The 21,540-nt window shown below is 48.1% G+C and overlaps 1 protein-coding gene across 3 annotated transcripts; it reads right to left on the minus strand.

Annotated features, from left to right (window-relative positions):
* Positions 1-756: 756 nt before the first annotated feature.
* FBXO38 (F-box protein 38) lies at positions 757-21,020 on the minus strand. Of its 3 annotated transcripts, none has more exons than XM_066329410.1 (22): positions 20,927-21,020; positions 18,668-18,809; positions 17,541-17,674; positions 16,321-16,484; positions 15,803-15,968; positions 15,331-15,468; positions 14,915-15,052; positions 14,469-14,562; positions 14,079-14,209; positions 13,647-13,817; positions 13,259-13,401; positions 12,153-12,384; positions 11,674-11,790; positions 10,807-10,986; positions 8,990-9,673; positions 7,258-7,358; positions 6,993-7,095; positions 5,862-6,028; positions 4,665-4,810; positions 2,698-2,801; positions 2,395-2,508; positions 757-1,481 (listed from the first exon to the last, which is right to left on the minus strand). In XM_066329410.1, exons 2-22 carry the CDS (start codon positions 18,793-18,795, stop codon positions 1,303-1,305), a joined length of 3,534 nt encoding a protein of 1,177 aa, XP_066185507.1. In that variant the 5' UTR covers positions 18,796-18,809; positions 20,927-21,020; the 3' UTR covers positions 757-1,302. The 3 variants fall into 3 exon arrangements, with proteins under 3 accessions (XP_066185507.1, XP_066185508.1, XP_066185509.1); XM_066329411.1 differs by lacking the exon at positions 20,927-21,020 and adding an exon at positions 20,478-20,828; XM_066329412.1 differs by lacking the exons at positions 15,803-15,968; positions 18,668-18,809; positions 20,927-21,020 and having other exon boundaries at positions 16,321-16,408; positions 17,541-17,676.
* Between the last annotated feature and the right edge of the window lie 520 nt (positions 21,021-21,540).

Consider the following 21,540-nt stretch of genomic DNA (forward strand, 5'->3'; position numbering starts at 1 on the left):
CCTCAATTTTACAGAGCTAATCATCATAGAAATCCCCAGCAGCCACATTTACCCCAAATCCAGAGAATCACCATCAGGATGATGAGCAAAATCAGATAAAATGGTCTGAATTGTACAGCTTTTACCTCGGGAAGTGGTATTTTCCAGGCTGGTAACACCGATTTTAAACAAGCATGGACAAAAGACCAGGCTAGAGCTGGGAATTCTTGTAAGATCTGCCAGCCCTGGGCACCCTGGCATGGAAAAAAGTGCATTTTACACCTGCACTGGCAGCAAATCCCCACCAAACACCAGTGAGCACTGGGAGCACCTTTCAACACACACACACACACACACACGTTTTGGGGCAAATAGCAGCAGTTTTTACTGACCAGATGGAAAAATATGCATTGAGGAGTGAGCACAACCCAGCCCCAGAGCTCCCTGGCTGTGGCACACGGAGCCACCAGGCATTTCCACCTCTCCTCTCCTCTCCTGCCTGCAGGGAAAGCTCAGCAGCTTCCAGCCAGCCAGAATGGGCAGGTTTATGCTGGAGAGGGTGGAACCAACAATCAGCAACTTGATTTCCACAGTACAGAGTCAAACACGCCGTGAACATGAAATCCAACAGTACAAAATGCTTGAGAACATTCTGTTTCCAAGGTGCTAAACACGGGGGGTTCCTTTCCCCCCCAAAAATGGGTTGAATACCTGTAGAAACTACCACAGATCACCAAATTCTGTACTTTTTTTTTTTTTTCCTTTGCTTCTGGCCTTCTTTGCAACAGCTGGAGAATATTCTGACCCTTCCAAAAATGCACACAAGACACCAGGATTGTGCTCAACAGGTTTACTCAGACTGGACTCTTAAATGCTCAAGAAAAAGGCACAGATTAAAAGAGACGCTGATGACTCTTTTGAACACAGCAAATGGAATTGTTGTTTGTAAGGAAAAAAAAAAATACTGCTATGAATTGTATGGGCTGAAAAGTTCAAATCTTCTTCCTCGTTCCTAATTATTGGCCTTCATTAAAATGGAACTTAAATTAATCGTATAAACATATGAAATAAAATCTCAGTATTAGGAAGGGGGTTTTTTTTGTTTGTTTGTTTGTTTCCTCTATGTACAACTCTTAGTATACAATTTGTACTTTCCATTTTACATTTAACTACATCCTCCTGGCCACAGGGAGAGCCGAGGGCGCCTTGGTGGGAAATGCTTTGCATTTTTTGAGGGAAAAACAAAACGAAAAAAAAAAAAAATTCCTGCTTTTTCTTGGCCAGCAGTGCCAGGGGGAGGGCAGGACAGGCTGGGGACAGCCCTCAGATGTAATCATCCTCCACGGGCTCCCCGTTGACATCACAGTAGTGGATGAAGATGGCCACGACCCTCTGGAACACCCCTTTCCTGACCTGCCGCAGCTCCGAGATCTCCTCGCCGATGGTCTCCATGCAGATGTCAGCTGAGAGCTGCCCCTTCCTCCTCGGGGCGTAGATGGTGGCTGGGGGGACACAGCAAGGAAAAGGGGATGGTTTTCTCTCAGGTATTCCCCAGCCAGGCTGGTTTTGCATCCAGATTTGGCTAAAAGCCTCCCTCGGCTGGTTTAAAGGAGGGTTTTTCTCCTGCTTTCCTCAAAGCTTCCCACAGCTCCAGACCTCGTGGCCAAATGTCTGGGAGTGAAATGAACCCCAGAGCAGCAGAAATCCTCTCCCTGAGGCCTCTCTGACATAATTCCAGCTTATCCATTAATTAATTAGTTTATATACAGCAATTAAGGATAAAGCAGCACAGCTCTCCTTCGTTTTCGTGGCTTTAACACCATGATTCTTTTAACATCCTGATTCTTAAATACTTACCAATTTTTTTGGTAATTCAGCCTTCATATTGAACTACAAGCATCAAGCTAGAATAAAATTAAATTACATCTGTCTAAATCAACATTTTAAGAAGAAATTAAAAATAAAACCAGAAAAAGGTATAGCAAAAAAAAAACCAAACCAAAATCTTCCTCATCTTCTTGAGATTCCTAAACTGGAGTTGGGTAAGAATATCCAAACTAGGATCAATTAAAAATACCTCTAATGAGGATTCCAGGATGTTTCTAATTAAGTAATGGAAGAACATATTTCTCTCTGCTACCAAACAAGGCTCTAACTGAGCCCCAGGCACTGCCTACCATCACATCTTACCAGACGAGCTCCTAAATAGAAAGAGCCACGTCTACCATAAATTCTAACTCTGTTCCAGAGTTCACAGGTCCAGTTTTTAATTTTACAGCAGACTTCTGTCAGTTTTCTCACTTCTCTCCAGCCTACCCTAACAACAGCTCTACCAAAACCAGCCTGAGGAGCAGAAAACTGAAAAAGAAAGGGATGCACTGGCAAATAAGCAGAGAAACCAAGCAGGTTACTCACTCCTCTCATCATCCTCAAAGTCGTATCTGGCGTAGCTGTTGGGCTCTGCTGTCCTCAGGGACCTCAGCCAGGGGAAATCCGTGATCATGGAGTAAGGAGCACCATCCACAATGCCTGGGAGAGGGACAGGGTGAGCAGCCAGAGAGGAAAACACCACCCCCTGCAGCACTTTTTAAACCCTTGATCATCACAAAGCAGCTCCTCACCGAGCTGAGTTTCCCCCTTTCCTCACAGGGAATATTCCTTCCCCACAGCTCTGGTGATGAGGAAAAGCAAGAGGCTGAGCTCCACACAAACTCTCACCTTCCAGGGTGTAAATGTCCCTGCCCCAGGGGTATTTGGGGTATTTCTTCAGGTCCTCTTCAGTCCTGGTGGCCTCAGGGAAGAACTCGTATTTAATCAGCTCTCTGGGGAGGAGGAGGGAGAGGTCACAGCCACGAAATGGCAGGGAGAAAAACCAAATGAGAAATCCTAATACACAACCTTCCCTTTAATGAGCCTGAATCCATGGAAAAACTGCCCCAAGACCCTCCCACCAACTCAGCATCCACCCCTTCACTTTGGGGAGCAACCACAGCCCACAGGGATGGGCTCAGAACTGCTGGATGAGACACAATTCCCTGCTGCTGGACATTTTCAGGAGCTGATACTGATTGAGCATCACCTTCCACGTTTCATGAAGCAAATCACTCTTTCAAAAATAACTTGTTTAGAAGTCTTCAGCTTTGAAGGTATTTCCCAACTATTCCAACTGCTCCCATGTATAACTGCATTATTGCTGGATGAATGTGATGGTTACTGCTGGAGAATTTATAGGATTTTCCATATAGGTTTACAGTCTGATTTATATTAAATGCATCTTGACACTGCATTTACACTGCACCACCCAGAATTCAACCTTCAGTAGTAACAAAATGGATTTGTTTTTTAAATTTGGGGGACAGAACAGAGCAAGTCTGGAGCTGCAGCTGCTCCAGGACAGCTTGGCAGAGTCCCTGGAGGGCAAACAGGGTTTTCAGATCACACACAGCTACAAGGAACAGCCAGGTTCTTACAGTCTGACTTCTTCAGCCTGAAATCAATTCAGTGCATCCCTAGCTTACAATATCCTCTAATGCAACCAATACTGGAGGATAGATCAAATATTAAAACTCCCCATCAGAGCATCTTAAAACCCAAGTAGTAGATTCTGCAATAAAAGCCTTGCTGGGCTTTAAAAAGCCAAATTTCACTCCCTGGGGATGGCTCAGGGCTCCCTGGGGATGTGCTCAGGGCTCCCTGGGGATGGCTCAGGGCTCCCTGGGGATGGGCTCAGGGCTCCCTGGGGATGGCTCAGGGCTCCCTGGGGATTTGCTCAGGGCTCCCTGGGGATGGCTCAGGGCTCCCTGGGGATGGCTCAGGGCTCCCTGGGGATGGCTCAGGGCTCCCTGGGGATGGCTCAGGGCTCCCTGGGGATGGCTCAGGGCTCCCTGGGGATTTGCTCAGGGCTCCCTGGGGATGGCTCAGGGCTCCCTGGGGATGGCTCAGGGCTCCCTGGCTGTGCCCAGAAGTCCCTGGGGATGGCTCAGGGCTCCCTGGGGATGGCTCAGGGCTCCCTGGGGATGGCTCAGGGCTCCCTGGGGATGGCTCAGGGCTCCCTGGCTGTGCCCAGAAGTCCCTGGGGATGGCTCAGGGCTCCCTGGGGATGGCTCAGGGCTCCCTGGCTGTGCCCAGAAGTCCCTGGGGATGGCTCAGGGCTCCCTGGGGATGGCTCAGGGCTCCCTGGGGATGGCTCAGGGCTCCCTGGGGATGGCTCAGGGCTCCCTGGGGATGGCTCAGGGCTCCCTGGGGATGGCTCAGGGCTCCCTGGGGATGGCTCAGGGCTCCCTGGGGATGGCTCAGGGCTCCCTGGGGATTTGCTCAGGGCTCCCTGGGGATTTGCTCAGGGCTCCCTGGGGATTTGCTCAGGGCTCCCTGGGGATTTGCTCAGGGCTCCCTGGGGATGGGCTCAGGGCTCCCTGGGGATTTGCTCAGGGCTCCCTGGGGATTTGCTCAGGGCTCCCTGGGGATTTGCTCAGGGCTCCCTGGGGATGGGCTCAGGGCTCCCTGGGGATGGCTCAGGGCTCCCTGGGGATGGCTCAGGGCTCCCTGGGGATGGCTCAGGGCCCCCTGGGGATGGCTCAGGGCTCCCTGGGGATGGCTCAGGGCTCCCTGGGGATGGCTCAGGGCTCCCTGGGGATGGCTCAGGGCTCCCTGGCTGTGCCCAGGGCTCCCTGGGGCTCAGTACTCACTGGTTGATGTTGGCTATGGTGTCCATCCAGCTGCGCACCCGCACCTTGTTGCGCACGTTGGGCGGGTTGCTGAACTCGTGGATGATGCAGATGTGGTAGGGGTAGGGCCCACTGAAGATCTTCTGCTCCAGAGTCAGCGTGTCCACCTGCCCACAGAGGTTTGTGAGCGCCACAGACACGGGGATGGGGTTGCAGGGTCAAGAGCAAACACAAATGGACCAAATTCCCCAGGAAATGCAGAGATGAGAGGATTTTAACACAAATAAATGCAGGACTGAGGGGGTGAAACTCCCCCAGGGCAGCTTTGCCAATTTATCCTCTTCAGGGCTGGAACTGGATGGAAAAAGTCTAATTTATGATGTCTTTCCCAGCTCCAAAGATGGAGTTGGGAAAGACTCAATTATGTCTCAACTATGTGGAAATAAACTCCATAAAATTACAGAATGGTCTAAATTCATTCATTCCTCAGAAGTTTTGTTACAAGGAGGGGATCAGTGATTTGGGGTTTTATTCCCATCTAATATTTTTACAGCTGGCCTTTAAGAGATACAAAGGTTTCAAAGCAAAGCTGATTTTATGGATTTTATGCACAATCAACCTTCCCTTGTTGGCAAACCAAGACAGGAAAGCAGGAGAGGAGCAGCACCAGAGGGATTAAATCCAACATTCCCAGATCTTAAGTGAAGCCCTCAAAAATCCTCATCAGATGATTTAAACAACTCCCTAAATGTCCCTGCTCCCAGCTCCTACACAGAGGGTGGCTCCCAGTGCCACCAGGGTCCTGCAACACTTCAGCATCAGGAGGGGATGGAGTATCCCAAACTCTGCTGTTCCTCAGTCCAACAGGAAAAAGGATTAAAGGATGGGTTAAAGGGCTATAAAGGATTTCAGATTCTTGTTCCACCCTCTGCTCACACACAGCTGCAAGGAGCACCCAGGTTCTTACAGCCTGAGGTATTCAGTTTGAAATTCATTCAATCCTATTTTACAAGATCCTCTAATGCAATGAATACTGGAGATAGGGAACTTTAACATTTTATCTATCAGAGTATCTGAAAACCCAAGTGGCAAATTCTGCAATAAAAGCTTTGCTGGGCTTTAAACCACTGAATTTCAGAGCTGTGTTGTTGTAACATTCCCTGCCCCACTGCAAACCCCTGCAGGTGCATTCCCAGGGAATCCAGGCTGCCTCTGTACCTGCTGCATGGGACGAAGGTAAATGATCCTGTTCCTCTCTGGGGGCATCCTGAGGATCTGATCCAGGACCTGATCCATGTTCAGCTTCTTGCACTGGGCGTAGTCAAAGCGATTCACAACGGGGGCATTTTCCACCTTCAAGTGTTTCAACACACGGCACCTTGTAGCTGGAAAAGGAAATAAAAGACTTCAGGAGGCTCCTGTCAGAGAATTTCAAGGCTGGCAGGTTCAAAAGGAGGCAAACAAGCAATAAAAGTACCAAAAGATTACATAAGTATATCAGATACAACCCAGCTCTTCATTTTTTTTCCACGTTATCATCAAACTTTTCAGCTGTGACCTTGCCAGAAGTGGCCTTTTAAAAGGCCATGCCAAATTTCATCTAATAACCTTCTTCTCCCTCTGTTTCCTTTCACTGAAATGGTCTGTGGGCTGCCACAGCTTCCAAAATCAGCTCAAACACAAAGGACTGAGAAGCCACACAATGGAAAATGAAATTGTTTCCTTTCTAGCAACACTGCTCATGTAATCAAAATTTCCTTCAAAATCAACCTATGTTCTTTATTCTTTATTCTGGAATAAAGAAATAATTCCTTTCTACTTTCTACTTAGCAGAAATACAATTCTGCTAAGCAGACAGATCTCATGTCAGAAGAAAGTGTCTTCATTCAGCTGGTGCAGAAAACAATAAATGACCCAATCCAGCAGCAGTCACACCCTGACATGTGAAACTAATGCAACCCGAGTGGCAGCACTGAAAACAGATTTTTATCATGTCAAGGAGGCAAAAGTATCATCCTGTCAGCTAAAAAACCTAGGGGAGAATGAAGAAATGAGAGAAAAACAAGGTACTCAAACTCATTTCATCAACTTCTAATTACTGTATTAGCACTCTTCAATAAACATCTCATCTCCCTAATTGTCAGATCATTTCAGCTGTTGATTTTCAGATATTAATCTTTATTAAAGCTGTTATAAGAGCCATTCAGAGTGGGAAGCAGCAATATTAGGAGCTCTAATTCATCAGCAAGGCAGCTGATGAATACAAAATGAGCAGTGGCCTGACTTGAATTCTTTCAGGAATTCCCAATAATCCAGAGGGAGGAGGCAGCCCTGACATGAAGCACATACCATGGATGAACATCATTTTGGGGCAGTCTTTCAGCACCAAATCTGTTATTCCACAGTTGGTCAATGTGATTCCTACGAGGTTTTTGGATTTCAAAGTCAGTACCTGAGGGGGGAAAAAAAAATAATGTATGAAAGGGTAAAAATGAGAGAAAAACAAATTGAATTTTCCAAGATCCAGGAGGATATTAATTAATACAATATAGCTTCAGTTCCCAACAGGTGTTTATGGTGATAAAGCTGCAGGGAGTGAAGGAAAAGCCCTTACCTGAACATGGTCATCCTCAATCACAGGGTCACTGGTACTGGTGGATTTGTCAGCTGTCCTTTTCCTCTTGGTGGTTTGCCTTGGCTTTGGCTTTGCTACTTCTGGAAATAAAAACATGGGGGAAAAAAAAATCTTTCCTCTGCTCCACATCGGGGTAGCTGAGAACAGCCCATGACAACTTTTCCCACACAGGGAAATCCAAACACCTGCCTGGCTTCAAAATAAATCTCTCCTTGCTCAAATCCCAGTTTTGTGCTCAAAATTATTCCTAATAAATAACTTTATTAGGTGAAAACCCAGGAATGCTGAAGCTACACCACAGAAAGACGTGGAGCCAGGAAAAAAAGAAAGATTCATGGTTATGTTACACTTGAATCTCTGCAGGAAACACAACATCCTCGACAAATACAAGACCCAAAATAGCTTTAATGTTTAAATAGTAGAAAATTATCTCCAACTTCTGGAAAATCTGTTCTTTGTAACTGTCACTAAGGTTTTCCTAATATTGCAAAGGATGTCCAGGTATAAAACCCTTTAATGCTCCCAAGCTCCACCAGGGACCTCAAATTCCTGCTTCATTTAACAGATGAGTCTTTGAAAAGAAATCACCACAAGCATTATTTCCAACAGGAAGAGGACAAAAATGCCCTAGAATTAATTTTCTGTCATTAACAGCTCAAAATGAGAAATTATTTTACTAAAACTAAGCTTTATTAAAACATATGGCATGTGCACAAAGATCTCCAATTAATTACTGGTCCTAAGGTAGAAACCAGACATTTTAAATTTAATAGCAAGATCTCTTCTTGAAAACTGAGCTTCATCTACCTGCACAACATCTGAGGTGATTTAGGTTTTGTTAACACTTGGGAGCATTAAATAAACTGGAAAAACACCAGGATTTGAAGTGTTTGAATCATTCCATGTTAACAGAGGCAGGAATTTGTCCTCAATCTCCCCTACCTCCAACACTCACAGTTGTGTAAGCAGCACATTTCATCTTTCAGTTTCATTTTACCTGCCAGATATTCCCAGCAAAGAATCCTGGATATATGAGGTTGTGCCAGTGCAAGATGATTATTTTGGAAACCAAGTGTATTTGAAAGAAACAGCAAGTTCTCCTCTCACATCTGTTGTTTTCTCCCTTCATTCCAGCCCTTCAGGGGTTTTATTTTATGTCAGATGAACAAAACAATAAAGTGAAGCATGAGGGTGTTTAATAAAAGAACAATTTTCAGTAAGTTTGACCACCCTGCCTAAAACACTTGGAAGCAGAACCCAGGTCCAAAAGCCTGGCTCAGTTGTAATTGTGGCTTTATTGGTTGATAAAGCACCAGTTATAACCTTTGCCTTCTTGTTGAGATCTAAGTGCAGCTGCTGCCTTTGCAGGGAGCATTTCAGTGGAGAGACAGCTCCTGTCTCAATGAATCACAGCCCTCACAGAGGTACCAAAAAATGGCATTTGCTTTTCAAAAGGGTAAAGCAAATACCGGTTAGGATGTACAGAGAACAAAACCAGAAAGAGCTGCAGGCAAGAAAATGTCAGTGGCACTTTCAGAAAATCCTGATTTTACCTGGTGATGGCACCTCTGCTCCATCAAGCTCTGACCCTTTCAAAGCACTCAGGTTGAAAAGCTGCACATCAGAGCTCCCTGGGGGAGCTGCAGCTGCTCAGAGCTGTGTGATGGCAGCACTGCAGGTACTCAGGAGTTACTCTGGGTGTAAATCCTACCTGGCTCTGACACCAGAGGCACGTGGGACAGCCTGCTCCTGGCCCTGGTCAGGGGTCTCCGTGGATACTCCTCCTTGCAGTCCAGCTGCCAGCCCGGGGGCTGCGTGCTCTGCTCCTGCCTGCCAGCCCCACAGGCACTCCCACTAGTCCTGTCCTGCCCAGGAGGAGGCTGTGCTGCAGCCCCAGGGCAGTGTGGCAGAGTCCTCAGTGCAAAGTCTGGCCCGTCCCTGCAGGCTGCACTGGTGGAGGGGCTCTCCCCATCCATCCCCCCGCTCGTCCTGCGCCGCGAGGAGCAGCGGGAGCACACGGAGCTCTCCTCGGCCTCCCTCTGGCTGGATGCATCCCTGCTGCAGGGAGAGCAGCCACACTGCCTGCACCCCTCTGCTGCTGCAGGGCTGCTGCCAGCACAGTGGGCTGCCTGGGCACAGTCAGCACCGGGAGAAGCAGCGCTGCAGGAGCTGGGCGTCGCCGCGGATCCCGGGGCGCTGCCGCAGCCGCCGTAGGAATCTTTGCTCTTGCTCCTCTCGGGCATGTCGCTGGCTGCTTTCATGTCAGCTTTGATCTGCTCGCTGGTCACCTGGCAGCCCTTCTCACAGCTGCTTTCCTCCACGGGGAACTGCTTGGCCTGGCCTCCGTGGCTGCTGCTGCATCTCTTCCGCAGGGGAGTTTTGCCTTTGCCGCTCACTGCAGGAGAGAAGGGAGGGACAAGGATGAGAAACTCCAAACAAACCTGAGTGTTACACAGGGCAGCCCAGAGGCCAGCCACAATCTCCCCGGGAATGGGAATTATTGGTGATTGTAGCTGTTGCTGCATCTTTGTAACATCTTGCAGCTATTTTTTGGAGTGATGCGCTGGAGGGTTTGCTACACGAAAACACCAAATTGTCCCAGAGCGGCTCACTGCTCACACAGGCACCACCACAGGAAAGACACACTGAAAACAATCAAAGAACACAGAACAGTTTGGGTTGAAAAGACCTTAAACCTCACCCAGTGCCACCCCAGCCATGGGCAGGGACACTTTCTACTGTCCCAGGCTGCTCCAGCCTGGCCTTGGGCACTGCCAGGGATCCAGGGCCTCCTCGCAGGGAGGGATTTATTTTCTAATATCTAATCTAGACAGGCTTCTGTTATCTTAAATAGGAGGGATACATCTGAGGAATCAAACAGGAAGAGAGACAGGACTGAAGTTCAGGTTTCAGCAGCAATCCTCAGCTCCCCCTCCTGGGTCTGGGCAGTGCTGCCAGCAGTAGCAGCAGTCTGAGCTCATAGGTGAATAAAAACCCACACAAATCATAACAGAACTTAATCCCAGGATCACTGAGGTTGGAAAAGCCCTCCCAGCCCATGGAGTCCAAGCTGTGCCCCATCCCACCTTGTCCCCAGCCCAGAGTTCTACGTGTCACCTCCAGGGATGGGGATCCAAACCTCCCTGGGCACTGCCAAGGCCTGAGCGCCCTTTCCACACAAGAATTCCTCCTGAATGTCTGTCTCAATCCTCTCAGCTCTTTACACCACCCCAAGCCCCAAATCCCAAATACTGGCAGCACAAAAGTTGATGAAAATTCTCTACTAACACAGATTCTTTCCCTGCTGAAACTAGAACTGTGGGCTCACAGGCCTGATAAATTCTGTCCACTTGGGAACCCCAAAGAGGAGCTGCTGATCAGTGCAGCACCACTATTTGTGTTTTTGTCCAAAACCTGTGACAGGAGCTCAAAACATGTCCTTGCACCTTCATTCTACATTCCAAACTAAGCTGGAAATGAGCCTGAACCACAGGGAAAGAGTGAAACTTAAGAAGGAATGTGGCACACCTGAAGGTTCTCTGGTTTCCACTGGATCCCTGCTCTTCTCCTCCCCATCTGAGTAACTCTGTGCAATGCTGTTGGAGATGCAGGCTCTGGAAGTGCTCATGTTTTCCTCCTCATCCTCACTGTCTGAATCATGGATGGTAATAGGAGTTGCTTTTACAACAGGTTGAATTCCACTTGGTCCTGAGAAGGAGAATATCAATATTTTATGTAAAAAATTAACCAAGCACGGATTGAAAGACTGAAAAACTTTTAGCCCTGCTTGAAAAACTGGTAAGGAATTAATTTAGGCATCCATTCTGTGGGTCCCTCATTAAAATCCAAATGGGAGAAGAGCAAAATACTGCATTTCAGCATTAAAGCATTCTGGTTTGGAAGGGGAGGAGGGTCACAATGGAATGTGACAATGTCACAATGTCACTTCATGTTGTTGGGATATTCAGTAGAAAATTCTATTGTCCAGCAAAAAGTGGCAATCAAAGAAATCAAGGCTGCCTTGTGTCATTAATACAAATTAAATGAACACTGGAACAAGTTGTCCTGGCTTGAGAAAAAGCAAAACCAACCCAAGTGCTGCAGAAAGAACTAAGGCCATGAACAGAGCAAAAGGACAAGTTCATTCAGGCCTTCTGACTTTTATTACACTGAGCACAAAAATCAGGCTTTAAGGTCAAGGTATTTCCCTGCATATGCAAAGACAGCTCTGGGCTGGAACACAGAATAAATTCCTTCACAGCACCAAGCTGTGCTAACATCATTATCCAAAATTAGGCAACCCAGCTGAACCAAAACACCCCAAACCAGACTTACAGTGGGAAATGAATCCCTGAGGGAGATCCCAAGAGGTGATTTCTTCCCAAACCCAGTTACCTGCTTGCTCCTCATCCACCTCCATGGGAACAGCCTGGCTGGGAGCTGGCAGCTCGTCCTGGCCCTGCCCTGCAGCCTGCCCTTCCTCCTGGGCCACCTCCTCCATCTCATTCAGGGCTGCCAAGGGGAACAGGAGGTCAGGAGTGGGCAAGAGAATCAACAGGGCCCTCAAAACACTCACAAGAAATGAGTAACAACTGCCTTGGTTCCCTTGGGGAGCCTCTGGGTTGCACAAAGTCTCTCCGAGATTTGTTCCACAACTCTGTAGCCAAAGCTCAGCCTAACTTTTGGGGTTTGGTTCACTCAGAAAAGATTAAAGCTCCACCCCAGGAGCTGAAAGGAATATACACTGAAATTTTGTTGTTCTGTCTTCACCAGGAGCCTGTGTGAGTGGGAATGCAGGTAAAATCCCCCCAAAAAAGCTCCTCCAGGATTACTGCCAGCTGCAAATCCCCCCAAAAAAGCTCCCCCAGGGTTACCCTCAGCCCCAATCTGCTGCTCCTCAGCAGGGCCCTCCTGGGGCAGCTCGTTCTCCTCGTTCTGCTCGTTGGGGTGCTGGTGGTTGTTGTGGTGGATGTTGGGGTTGTTGTTGTTGTTGTTGTTCTGGTGGTTGTTGTTGTTGTCATTGTCATTGTTGGAGTTCTGGTTGCTCACCAGGGCAGAGGAGACCCCAATTCCTGTGCCTGCACTTAGGCCCACACGAGCACAACCCTGGGGACAAAGAGCAGAAATTCAGGTTTGGAAACGGGGACTCGTCATCTCCACATTCCCTAAAGGCAACAGGAAAACCAAAAAAAGGTGCTGGAGTTGTCTGGGATAGCACAGTTCTAACAGGGAAACTGTCCCTCAGATTTCCTGACTGCAGAGGTCCCTCTTCAGGCTGGGAACCCAGAACTTACACTGTTGACCTCCTAATGAAAGGGAAAGTCCTCAAAGTGCTTCACTGTAATCTATTAATTGTGGTAATCTATTAATTTGCTGTGGGATCATGACATGAACACAATCAGATCAGAGTCTCCCCAGCACACAGCAGCCTACAGGTGCCATTGATGACCAAAGGAAGCAGGTTTTACACTCTCACTGCCTGCCAGCAGCTTGCCAAGGAGTTGTGTTCCAGGGTGGGAGGGGACAACGTGAAGAAATAAAATTCCCAACCTTCGAAAGCACTTCAAAAAGGAAACACCACCCCCATTTCACCCAGCAAAAAATCATAAAAACCCCTTTGTATTGGAAAGAGGGGCCTAAGAGGATAAAAAACAATATAAAAAGCAGCAGCATGGTGAAATATCAGCAGACACCTTGAGAGAATCAGTGAGTTTTACTTCTGACAGAATCAACGAATTTTATTTTCTGGTCACATGTTCATTCCTTGCCACTGCTCCCATGTGCAGAAGCAGCACCATTCTCCCCAGCATATCATACTAAAAGCAACTGCAAACCCAAGTAATTAATTACCAATCTCTTCAATTAATGACGACTTGGAGAAGCAAGCAAAGCAGCTGGAGCACACTGGATTGCCAACGAAATGGACACAAGTAAAAATCCTGGCAATGAGAAAAAGCCAAAACCATTCTCTGCAATTTACCTTTGGAGGCTCTCTGAACATCTGGTCCAGAGAAATAAACTCCAAACTGGGCAGTAACTCGATGAACTGACTGAAAGAGTCCAGCTTGATGGCGTGGCATCTCACCAGGGTCAGGTCAACCAGGCGGGTCCACCTCGAGTGGTCTGGGAACACAAGAGAGGCCTTTCCTCAGGGATTCCCACCTCACCCCTTGTTTATTAACCCCCTTTTCAGATCTGAGAGCAGCATCCTGTGGATCTCCATCCTGCTCCCAGCATCACCATGGCCCCAAAGCAAGCATCATCTACTGTACTTACTAACAACAGAACAAGCAGTACTAGAGCAGAGAAATTCTGGTTTAGCACAGAAATTCATAGAATAGCTCTGAAATTTCAAAGGTGTGCAATACCTGTGATCCAATTATTTGGGTTATGTAGATGTGGGCAGTTGTAAATGACCAGATACTTGATGAAAGAAAAAACTTCATTTACAGCTTTCATACCAATATCTGTAATAATTCCTGGGTTTTCAACCACATCAGCCAAGCCGTACCTCACCAAGTCCGTACTCGTCATTTTACCTACAAAAGAGAGGAGCAGACACAGCAGTAAATTTGCCTTTTATAGCAGGATTTTCTAACTCCTTATTGATCAGATCATTCCTTTAATAAAGCTCAGCTTTCCCACTTTCAAGGAGTGAGGAAAACCAGATCTGGCTGCATGAGATCAGCCCCAATACATGCAACATTAATATTCTTATTAATCGCTGAGAACATGATTGAAAACACAGCAATTTCTGTAATCCTGATGGGGCTTTTTTATGGACATAAAAAGTGTCATACACTGTAGCAAAAACTCATCAACGTAGCCTAGGTGAAGAGTTTCAAACTGTGGGAATTCCAGTTCAGCCATCTTCAAAGCAGAAAAAACACCATCTTTGGTCAAGGAAGGCTGGATCCGCACTTCGTGCAACCTGCAGGGAATCCAGAATTGCTCCCATCAAAATTCGGGCCAAAACACAGAAAACACTCAAGAAGCTGCTCTGTTCTAACAAAACAGAGAATCTGGCAGGACTCTGAGGGTATTTGCAGTGATTTTAATCACAGAACACTCTTGTTATGCAAAGTCTGTACGTGTTTTCCTTAAACTTTGATGGTCGTTCTGTCCCCTGGATGTCATTTCTGACACGTATTTGAAAAAGGAGAGGCAAAGAGAGATCTGGAGGGAGGTACCTTCGTGCAGCAGTTATGATGAGGTAGCCAAGATCCACTTCAAGTGCATTCTTGCAAGCTCCCAGAACTATAGTGTGCAAATTCCTAAAACCACCTGGCAAATAAAGAACACCCTTCTTACACTCCAGCCTCACAGCACAGCCTTCACATTTTCACCAGCCTTGTCTTGACCTTTTTTAGCAAATCAAAAAAAAACCCCAAATATCTGCACCCAACTCCTTCAATCCTGGTTCTGCTCATCAACAAATGCAGCTCATTAGGAGTTAATTGCAGTTGGAATATCAAAATGATACCCAACACAGAGCATATTTAGCACCACGACCACAGTTCCAAACACTCAAAAAGGATATGCTACAGACAAAAAAAAAAAAAACAAAACTCCAGAATTTGCTAAAGCTTTAATTAATTTATTTTTCTTTAGGTATGAAGGATATGGAGCTTCCCACCTGATCTCCAGCTGTCTTCTACCACGTGCTGGATAAGTCCTCCAAGAAATGGAACACGGACCAGTTCCAAGTGCTCCAGATTCCTGGCAGAAGCCAGGCCTGTCACCAGGGGAACGTACTTCAGGGAGTTGGTGGGTCCTGCACACAACAAGGCCAAAAAGACAGAGCAGATTGTTCACTTCTCCCTCAGTTACCCCATGGAAGAACTACAACACATCCACACAAATCCCTCCAGAGCAGGAAGTCAACAGAACCACACAGCACCAAGTTAAGGGACAGGACAGGGAGAGAGATTTCTGTCCAACACCACAAATCAAACAAGGGCTGCTCTCAGAATGTGCAGCTCCAAGACTTTAACAGAACCAGATTGCCTCCATGCTCTACCATCCCCTTCAGACAGGAAGAATCCCTCTTACCAGCACAGTTCCTCATGACAAAAGCACGTAAGCTGATACAAAGGAAATCTTTAAAAGGCTGTGGTTTGGTGAGTCTCACCCACTTCAAATAAAGGTGCCTCAGCATTGGGATACAAGGAATCTCAGGGACATTCACCCCTAATAATACATAAACAAAACAAACAAACATTTTAAACGAGCTTTAAACTAACCCAACTGCATGACAAATTCCTGGCTTTCAAAAGGAAGCTTTTCTGTGCTCTGTGGCACGTGAGAAAAGCTGGGAACACTTGAAACACCAGTTCTTCACCTTGGTTTGTCAAGAAGTCTTTAGAACTCGCCCTCTGCACCTGCTATCAAATATCCAACTAAGACCTCCAAGATGCCACAGCCCAAACTCCCTCTCCTCCAAAAGCATTACAAATCTGCAGAGTTTCAAAGCCTTTAAATCCACCTGTGTTGAAGCCAACTACTTCACCACGACCACACTCACCTACTAAGTGCAAAGTCTGAATTTTAGCTCCTATAGGAATTTTCAGCTTGTTCTCAGGAGGAATTGGAAAAGCACCATTACGATTACGAAACTTCCCTAAAATGTGGACTTGGGGCATGTATGTCCAAATAGCTTCCACCAGCTCTAAATGAGAGGTCTCAACACCCTGGATAAAAGGAAGCAAAGCAAATGCTCTAACACCAGTTCAACAACAACAACATCATCCTCTTAACCATGTAAACTACAGAATGCAACGTTATTTCAACTTTTCATTTCCAGCAAGACTGGTTCTCTTTTTTAAAAGCAGAGGGATCAGAGCTTTAATTCCTTGCTGGGCTTAAAGAGCACCTGAGATTCCCGGTGGTGCAACTAAAAATAGCTGTCATTAACAATCAGGGTCACAATTAACTCCTCCCTGTGCAGCCAGGCCTAAACCACAGCCCTGGAAGCACCAAGTGCTGCTCATCACAGTTTTTAACAGCGCTGAAGGAGGTTCTCTCCCAAGTCCAGCCACTCACCAGCAGATTTGGACAGGCCTGCAAAGCCTCTAAAACTCCAGGGATGCTGAAAGCTTCGTGGCCACGGACCCGGCGCCTTTCCAGATACCTGGGATGAAGACCATAAAGTTGTTCAATGTCTGGCATCTTCCTCAGCAGCGTTAGGAAGCTGGAATCAGTGAAACCTAAGACAACAACAACACATTTGGTATTGGTGTGGCAGCAGACACTCAGCTGTGAAGGGAAAGCCAAACACACTTCTCTCCCTTTATGTGGGCAGTACAAGTTCTGGGATGTTGAAAGATGCATGTGGTGAAGCAATAGGTTTTTCTTTTCCTTCCACATTCTAGCAATCATGACCTAAATACTCCTCTGCCTTGAGTTTTGTAGGTTTGCTACAGGTTTCCTTCAGAGGAGCTGCATGGCTGCAGGGTTCACTGTGTTCTCTCCCTCCTCACATGAAGCTTTGTGGGTCTATTTTTCCTGGAATTCCATTTATCAACTCCATGGCTCAAAAAATTCCAGCTGGATCCCTTATTTCAGTTCACTATTCACCACAGCTCACATTTCTCACAGAAACAGGATGGTTTCTTAAAGCAAAGATCTATTTTATTCTAGTGAAAGACAGCACATTAAAAAGATTTTAATTGGATAAGTTACTTGTATTTACACCAATTTTAGGTTGGGTCTAAATACCAGCCATAGCCAATCTCAATTTGTAACTCCTCTCATTTTCAGAATTCCCTCATTTTAGCTGTATCCCCCACCAAAATCCCAGCAGTGTAATTGATACCCAGCAGACATCCTGGTCCTCACAGGATGAGACTGACAAATTTATCTGCTGATCTGCAGGCGACTCGAGCTGTGACATCAAAACTCATCCTTACATTGTTAAGTGCTGGCAGATGAGTTGCTCTCTCAACTCCACTGTATTTTTTGCTGCCTGCATGCCTCTTCATGGCACAACCCCTGGCCAAACTCCCTTCCAACAATCAGACAACCACAGACTGCACTGACAGGTGCCTACAGAGCACTCCCAGCCACAGAACCAGAGAGTGAACTGGGCTGGAAAAGACGTTTGAGACCATCAAGCCCAACCTAGAACCTAACACAGCAACACGGCGAATTCGTATCGACGCCAGGCAGAACCTTGGCGAGCCATTCCTCAAGGCAGCCAGGCAGAGGAGAGGGAAGAGCCCAGCAATGCAATCCCAGGTTGGCTGAGGGCACAGGGGGCTCACCTGTGGGCATGTACTCCCACCAACGCCCCGCACACAGATCCACCACCTTGACCACGCGCAGGTACAGCGTCACCGCCTCCTTCAGCTTCCGTGACAGGCACTCCATGCACATGATGTCCTGCAAGGGCAGGTACCTGGGAGAGCACAGACAGCACTGCTGCAGCCCCCCTGCACTGCTGCAGCCCCCTGCACTGCTGCAGCCTGCAGCTGGCTCCAAGCAGAGCCTGGCTGCAGCACTGGGGGCATTTCTAGCACGGCAGCGCGGTGGTTCACGCACGGAACCGTCAGCGCTCTAATTAGAGTGTGGAGTTTTGCTGAGCTCAGTGACTCAGCAGTTTCTGACACTGCATATGGAAGAGTCATGCAAACAGAACGTTAAATGCGTTATGATTTGGTTCTCTAGTTAATCATAGAATCACTGAATGGTTTGGGTTGGGAGAGATCTTTAAAACTCACCTCTTCCACCCTCTGCCATGGGCACCTTCCACTGTCCCAGGCTGCTCCAAGCCCCAATATCAGCCTGGCCTTGGGCACTTCCAGGGATCCAGGGGCAGCCACAGCTTCTCTGGGCACAGCAGAGAGCCTGCCCACCCTCACAGGGAGCAATTCCTTCCTTAAGGTTAATTTAAACCAAGCCAGACCCTGCTGACCAAGCCATCTGCCTCAAGAGGTTTAATGAAGTTACTTTTGTTTCCTAGCACACACTGCAAGGTCAACTTCCAAATGTTTTGTAGAGCTGCTGTTCTCCAAGAACTTGTGGGTGAGGCATTTGTTTTGGGTAAGAGGACTGAGTAAACATCTGGGAGAAGGACTTTGCTGTAGGAGAGGTCACATCCTCACCCCAGATCCCTTCTGCAATCACCTCAACTGTGCTCTACCCAAAATGTATTTCTGCTCTAAAATCAGCATTTCTAACAGAATCAAATCACTCATTTATTTCTTCTTTATTCTAACATTCACGACACTCACACAAATTGATTTTCAGTTCCCAAATTTTGGAGGCTGAGAAAAACATTTGTCACCCCTCTTTATCCACCGCTTACTGTGCCACAAACAGGTGAAGTCGGAGAGAAAACAAAGAACTCTAACCCAATAAGCACTAAATTGATTTCTGCCAGGCTGCTCACCTAAAGATGTGGCAAAGCACTTCATGAGAGAGTTGGTTCATGTAATCTTTTGGCTCCTCAGCTTTGGTAGACTCTGCCCCTTCCCTGCTCACTGCACTGGCTTTCACAGTTTTCCGCCGGGGCCCCATCTCTGCACCGAGTCCTGAGGGAGGAAACAGGCACAGGTTATCAAATCCAGGCCACTGGAACACAAAAGGGACAGAGCAGAGGAGGGAACAGCAGCTCAGCTGCAAAAAAAAACCACAACAAGTTGTGGTTTGATTAGACAGAGGGGTTCAGACAAAACCTGAGGATGGGCAGACAAACCGGACAGATCCTCTCAGCTGAGGAAGAAAAAATCACCTCAGGTTGAAGCAGAACAAAAAAAAAATCTTTTTATGGATTAAAAAAACCCTTCAGAGATCCTGCCCTGAGATCAGGACAGGCACAGGAGAGCTGTGCAGAGATCACCAGCTCAGCACCAACTGCAACCTTCCAGCACAAAATGAAAGTCCAAAGTCTGCCCAGCAGAAAAACGATTTTTCTTTTTTGAAAAAAAACCCAACAGGCTCCTGGTGAATACTCCCCAAAAAAGCCGCATTAAAAGCCCTCAAACCTCTCCGAGGTGAGAACACCAAGGAAAATATTCAGGCTGCTGAGTTAAAGATCAAAGGCCCAGGAAGACTGGGAGTCACTGTCTGAAAGCAGCGTGAGGATCCTCTGCTCCTTCCTGAGTGTCCATCCTCACTGCAGCACACACGGGCACTGGGATTCCTCCAGTGCCTCCCGTGAAAACACCCACAGTCACCAGCAGAAGCCACAAAGAGGCAGCTAAAATAAAGGTGAACTCAATGCTAACAGAAAACCACCTTCCACAGATGCTGAGAGAACTGCACCTGGCAAAGATTTATTCTATCTTAAGACAAAAACAAGAATGAGGAGGGCAAAGTAGCACCAGCTCAGTGAAACTCGAGTTTAACAGGTTGGATGCCAAAATTCAGTGGACTGAGGGAAAACTGATAAAAAAAAGGGGAGATTTTGGAAAAGCTTCCAGCAAGGCCTCCATTGCAGCCTCCCCGTGATGCCCAAAGTTGGAATATTCACAGCTTCACTGGGATCTCATCACAGCAAAACACGTGATGTCAAACATTTGGGGTGCATTTTAAGTTACTAACTGCACGTTGCCATGATTTGACCTCAGAGGGGGAAATTCAAACAATAAATCCCCACCTTGTGCCTGTGACCAGCAGGAAATGGATCCCTGCTCCTCGGCACTGGGGGAATTCTCCAGCCAGCAGTGAGGACCCTGCACTTGGTGTTCTTTATGGGGCAGGCTGGAAAGGCTCCGTTTGGTGTTATCAATCTCATTAAGCACGAATTTAACTATTTACAGACTGAATTCCAAGAAAAACATCGATTCCCAATCGCCTGGGATAACTCAGCTTGAATAGAAGATGTGACACAACCTAAAAACTTCCAGACTGGGAGAGCTGGGCAGAGTCCAGCAGGAAAGAGAACAGCAAAAGGACTGGAACAAAAGGCAAGAGAAACAAGAATATCAACAACCAAAGCAGGAAAAATCCTGTAAGACACAATTCCAAGGAGCACAACCCGCCCCTGTCATGAAAGGGGGGAAAGAAGGATTTGTCTCTATGAGTCTGCACTTTCTGCACAATAAAAGCTCCTCCTGGGGTTATTCCGAGCTAATGAGCACAGTTTTAACACCTCGTTCCACATTAGCGAGCTGACCCCGTTTAAAATAAAAGACGAATCTCCACAGCAAGAAGAGCTTTATATAGTCAATAAACAAATGGGACTTTGCGGCCCCCACCTCAATTAATTCCCGACAACGAACGCCGCATGAAACAACAGCTCGACAGGCTCTATTCTTGATGAGTAAATACCCCACGGGCCTTAAAATGCTTCAAAAACCACGGGGAGACTCCGCAGAAACGAAAAATGAGGAAAAACGCAGCGCCAGCAGCCAGGGACGGCCTGGCAAGCGCCGGCTGCAGAGAGGCGCTCCCGAAGCGGAGGGGGAAAGGTGAGGACGCGGTGATTCGTGCCGAGAGAAGCGAAGGACACGCAGCTTTCCCCACAGCCCCACCACCGCAGTTCGCTCACGGACGGGCCTGTGACAGCGGGGCCGGCCCGAGCCCGCGGGGCCGACAGGGGACGGCAGCCTCCGGGTCGCCGCCCCGCCGCCCCTCCCGGGGCGGAGCCAGCCGCGTCCGCATCCCCGTCCCCTCAGTGCCCTCCCCTGGCCCTCGCTGCCCTCACCTGCCCTCGCTCCCCTCGCCGCCCTCGCCCCGGTTCGGCCGCGGGGGAGCCCCGGCCCCGCTTCCTGCGCGGCCCCTTCCGCCAACGCCGCCGCTTCCGCTTCCGGCCCCGAGCGGCCACTTCCGCTTCCGGCCCCGCCCCGCCGCCATCTTGAGTGTGGCGCCGCCCGGCCGCGGGCAGCGCTGAGGGCACTGGGGGCTCTGTGGGCACTCTGAGGGCACTGGGGGCTCTGAGGGCACTCTGAGGGCTCTGAGGGCTCCCGGTGCAGCCGTTCGTAGGCTGGGATCGCTCAGCACACAGCGAGAGGGGTGGGATTCAGTACAAGTGTTCTGGCAGCGCGCAGTTCCAGTCACAGATGTACCGAGCCTCAGCGACACACGGGGGTCACCGTGCATGAACAGCCTCGGCTGTGGGATGAGGTTTAAAGTGCTGCCAACCCAAACCATTCCATGATTCCGTCATCATCCAGTGCAGCTCCTGGCCCTGCCCAGACCCCAAAATCCCACCCTGGGCATCCCTGGGGCGCTGTCCCAGCTCTCCTGGAGCTCTGGCAGCCTCATGCCCATTCCCTGGGGAGCCTGGGCAGTGCCAGCACCCTCTGGGGGAAGAACCTT

The sequence above is a fragment of the Sylvia atricapilla genome, chromosome 14, assembly GCF_009819655.1.
Source record: "Sylvia atricapilla isolate bSylAtr1 chromosome 14, bSylAtr1.pri, whole genome shotgun sequence".
NCBI lineage: Eukaryota > Metazoa > Chordata > Aves > Passeriformes > Sylviidae > Sylvia > Sylvia atricapilla.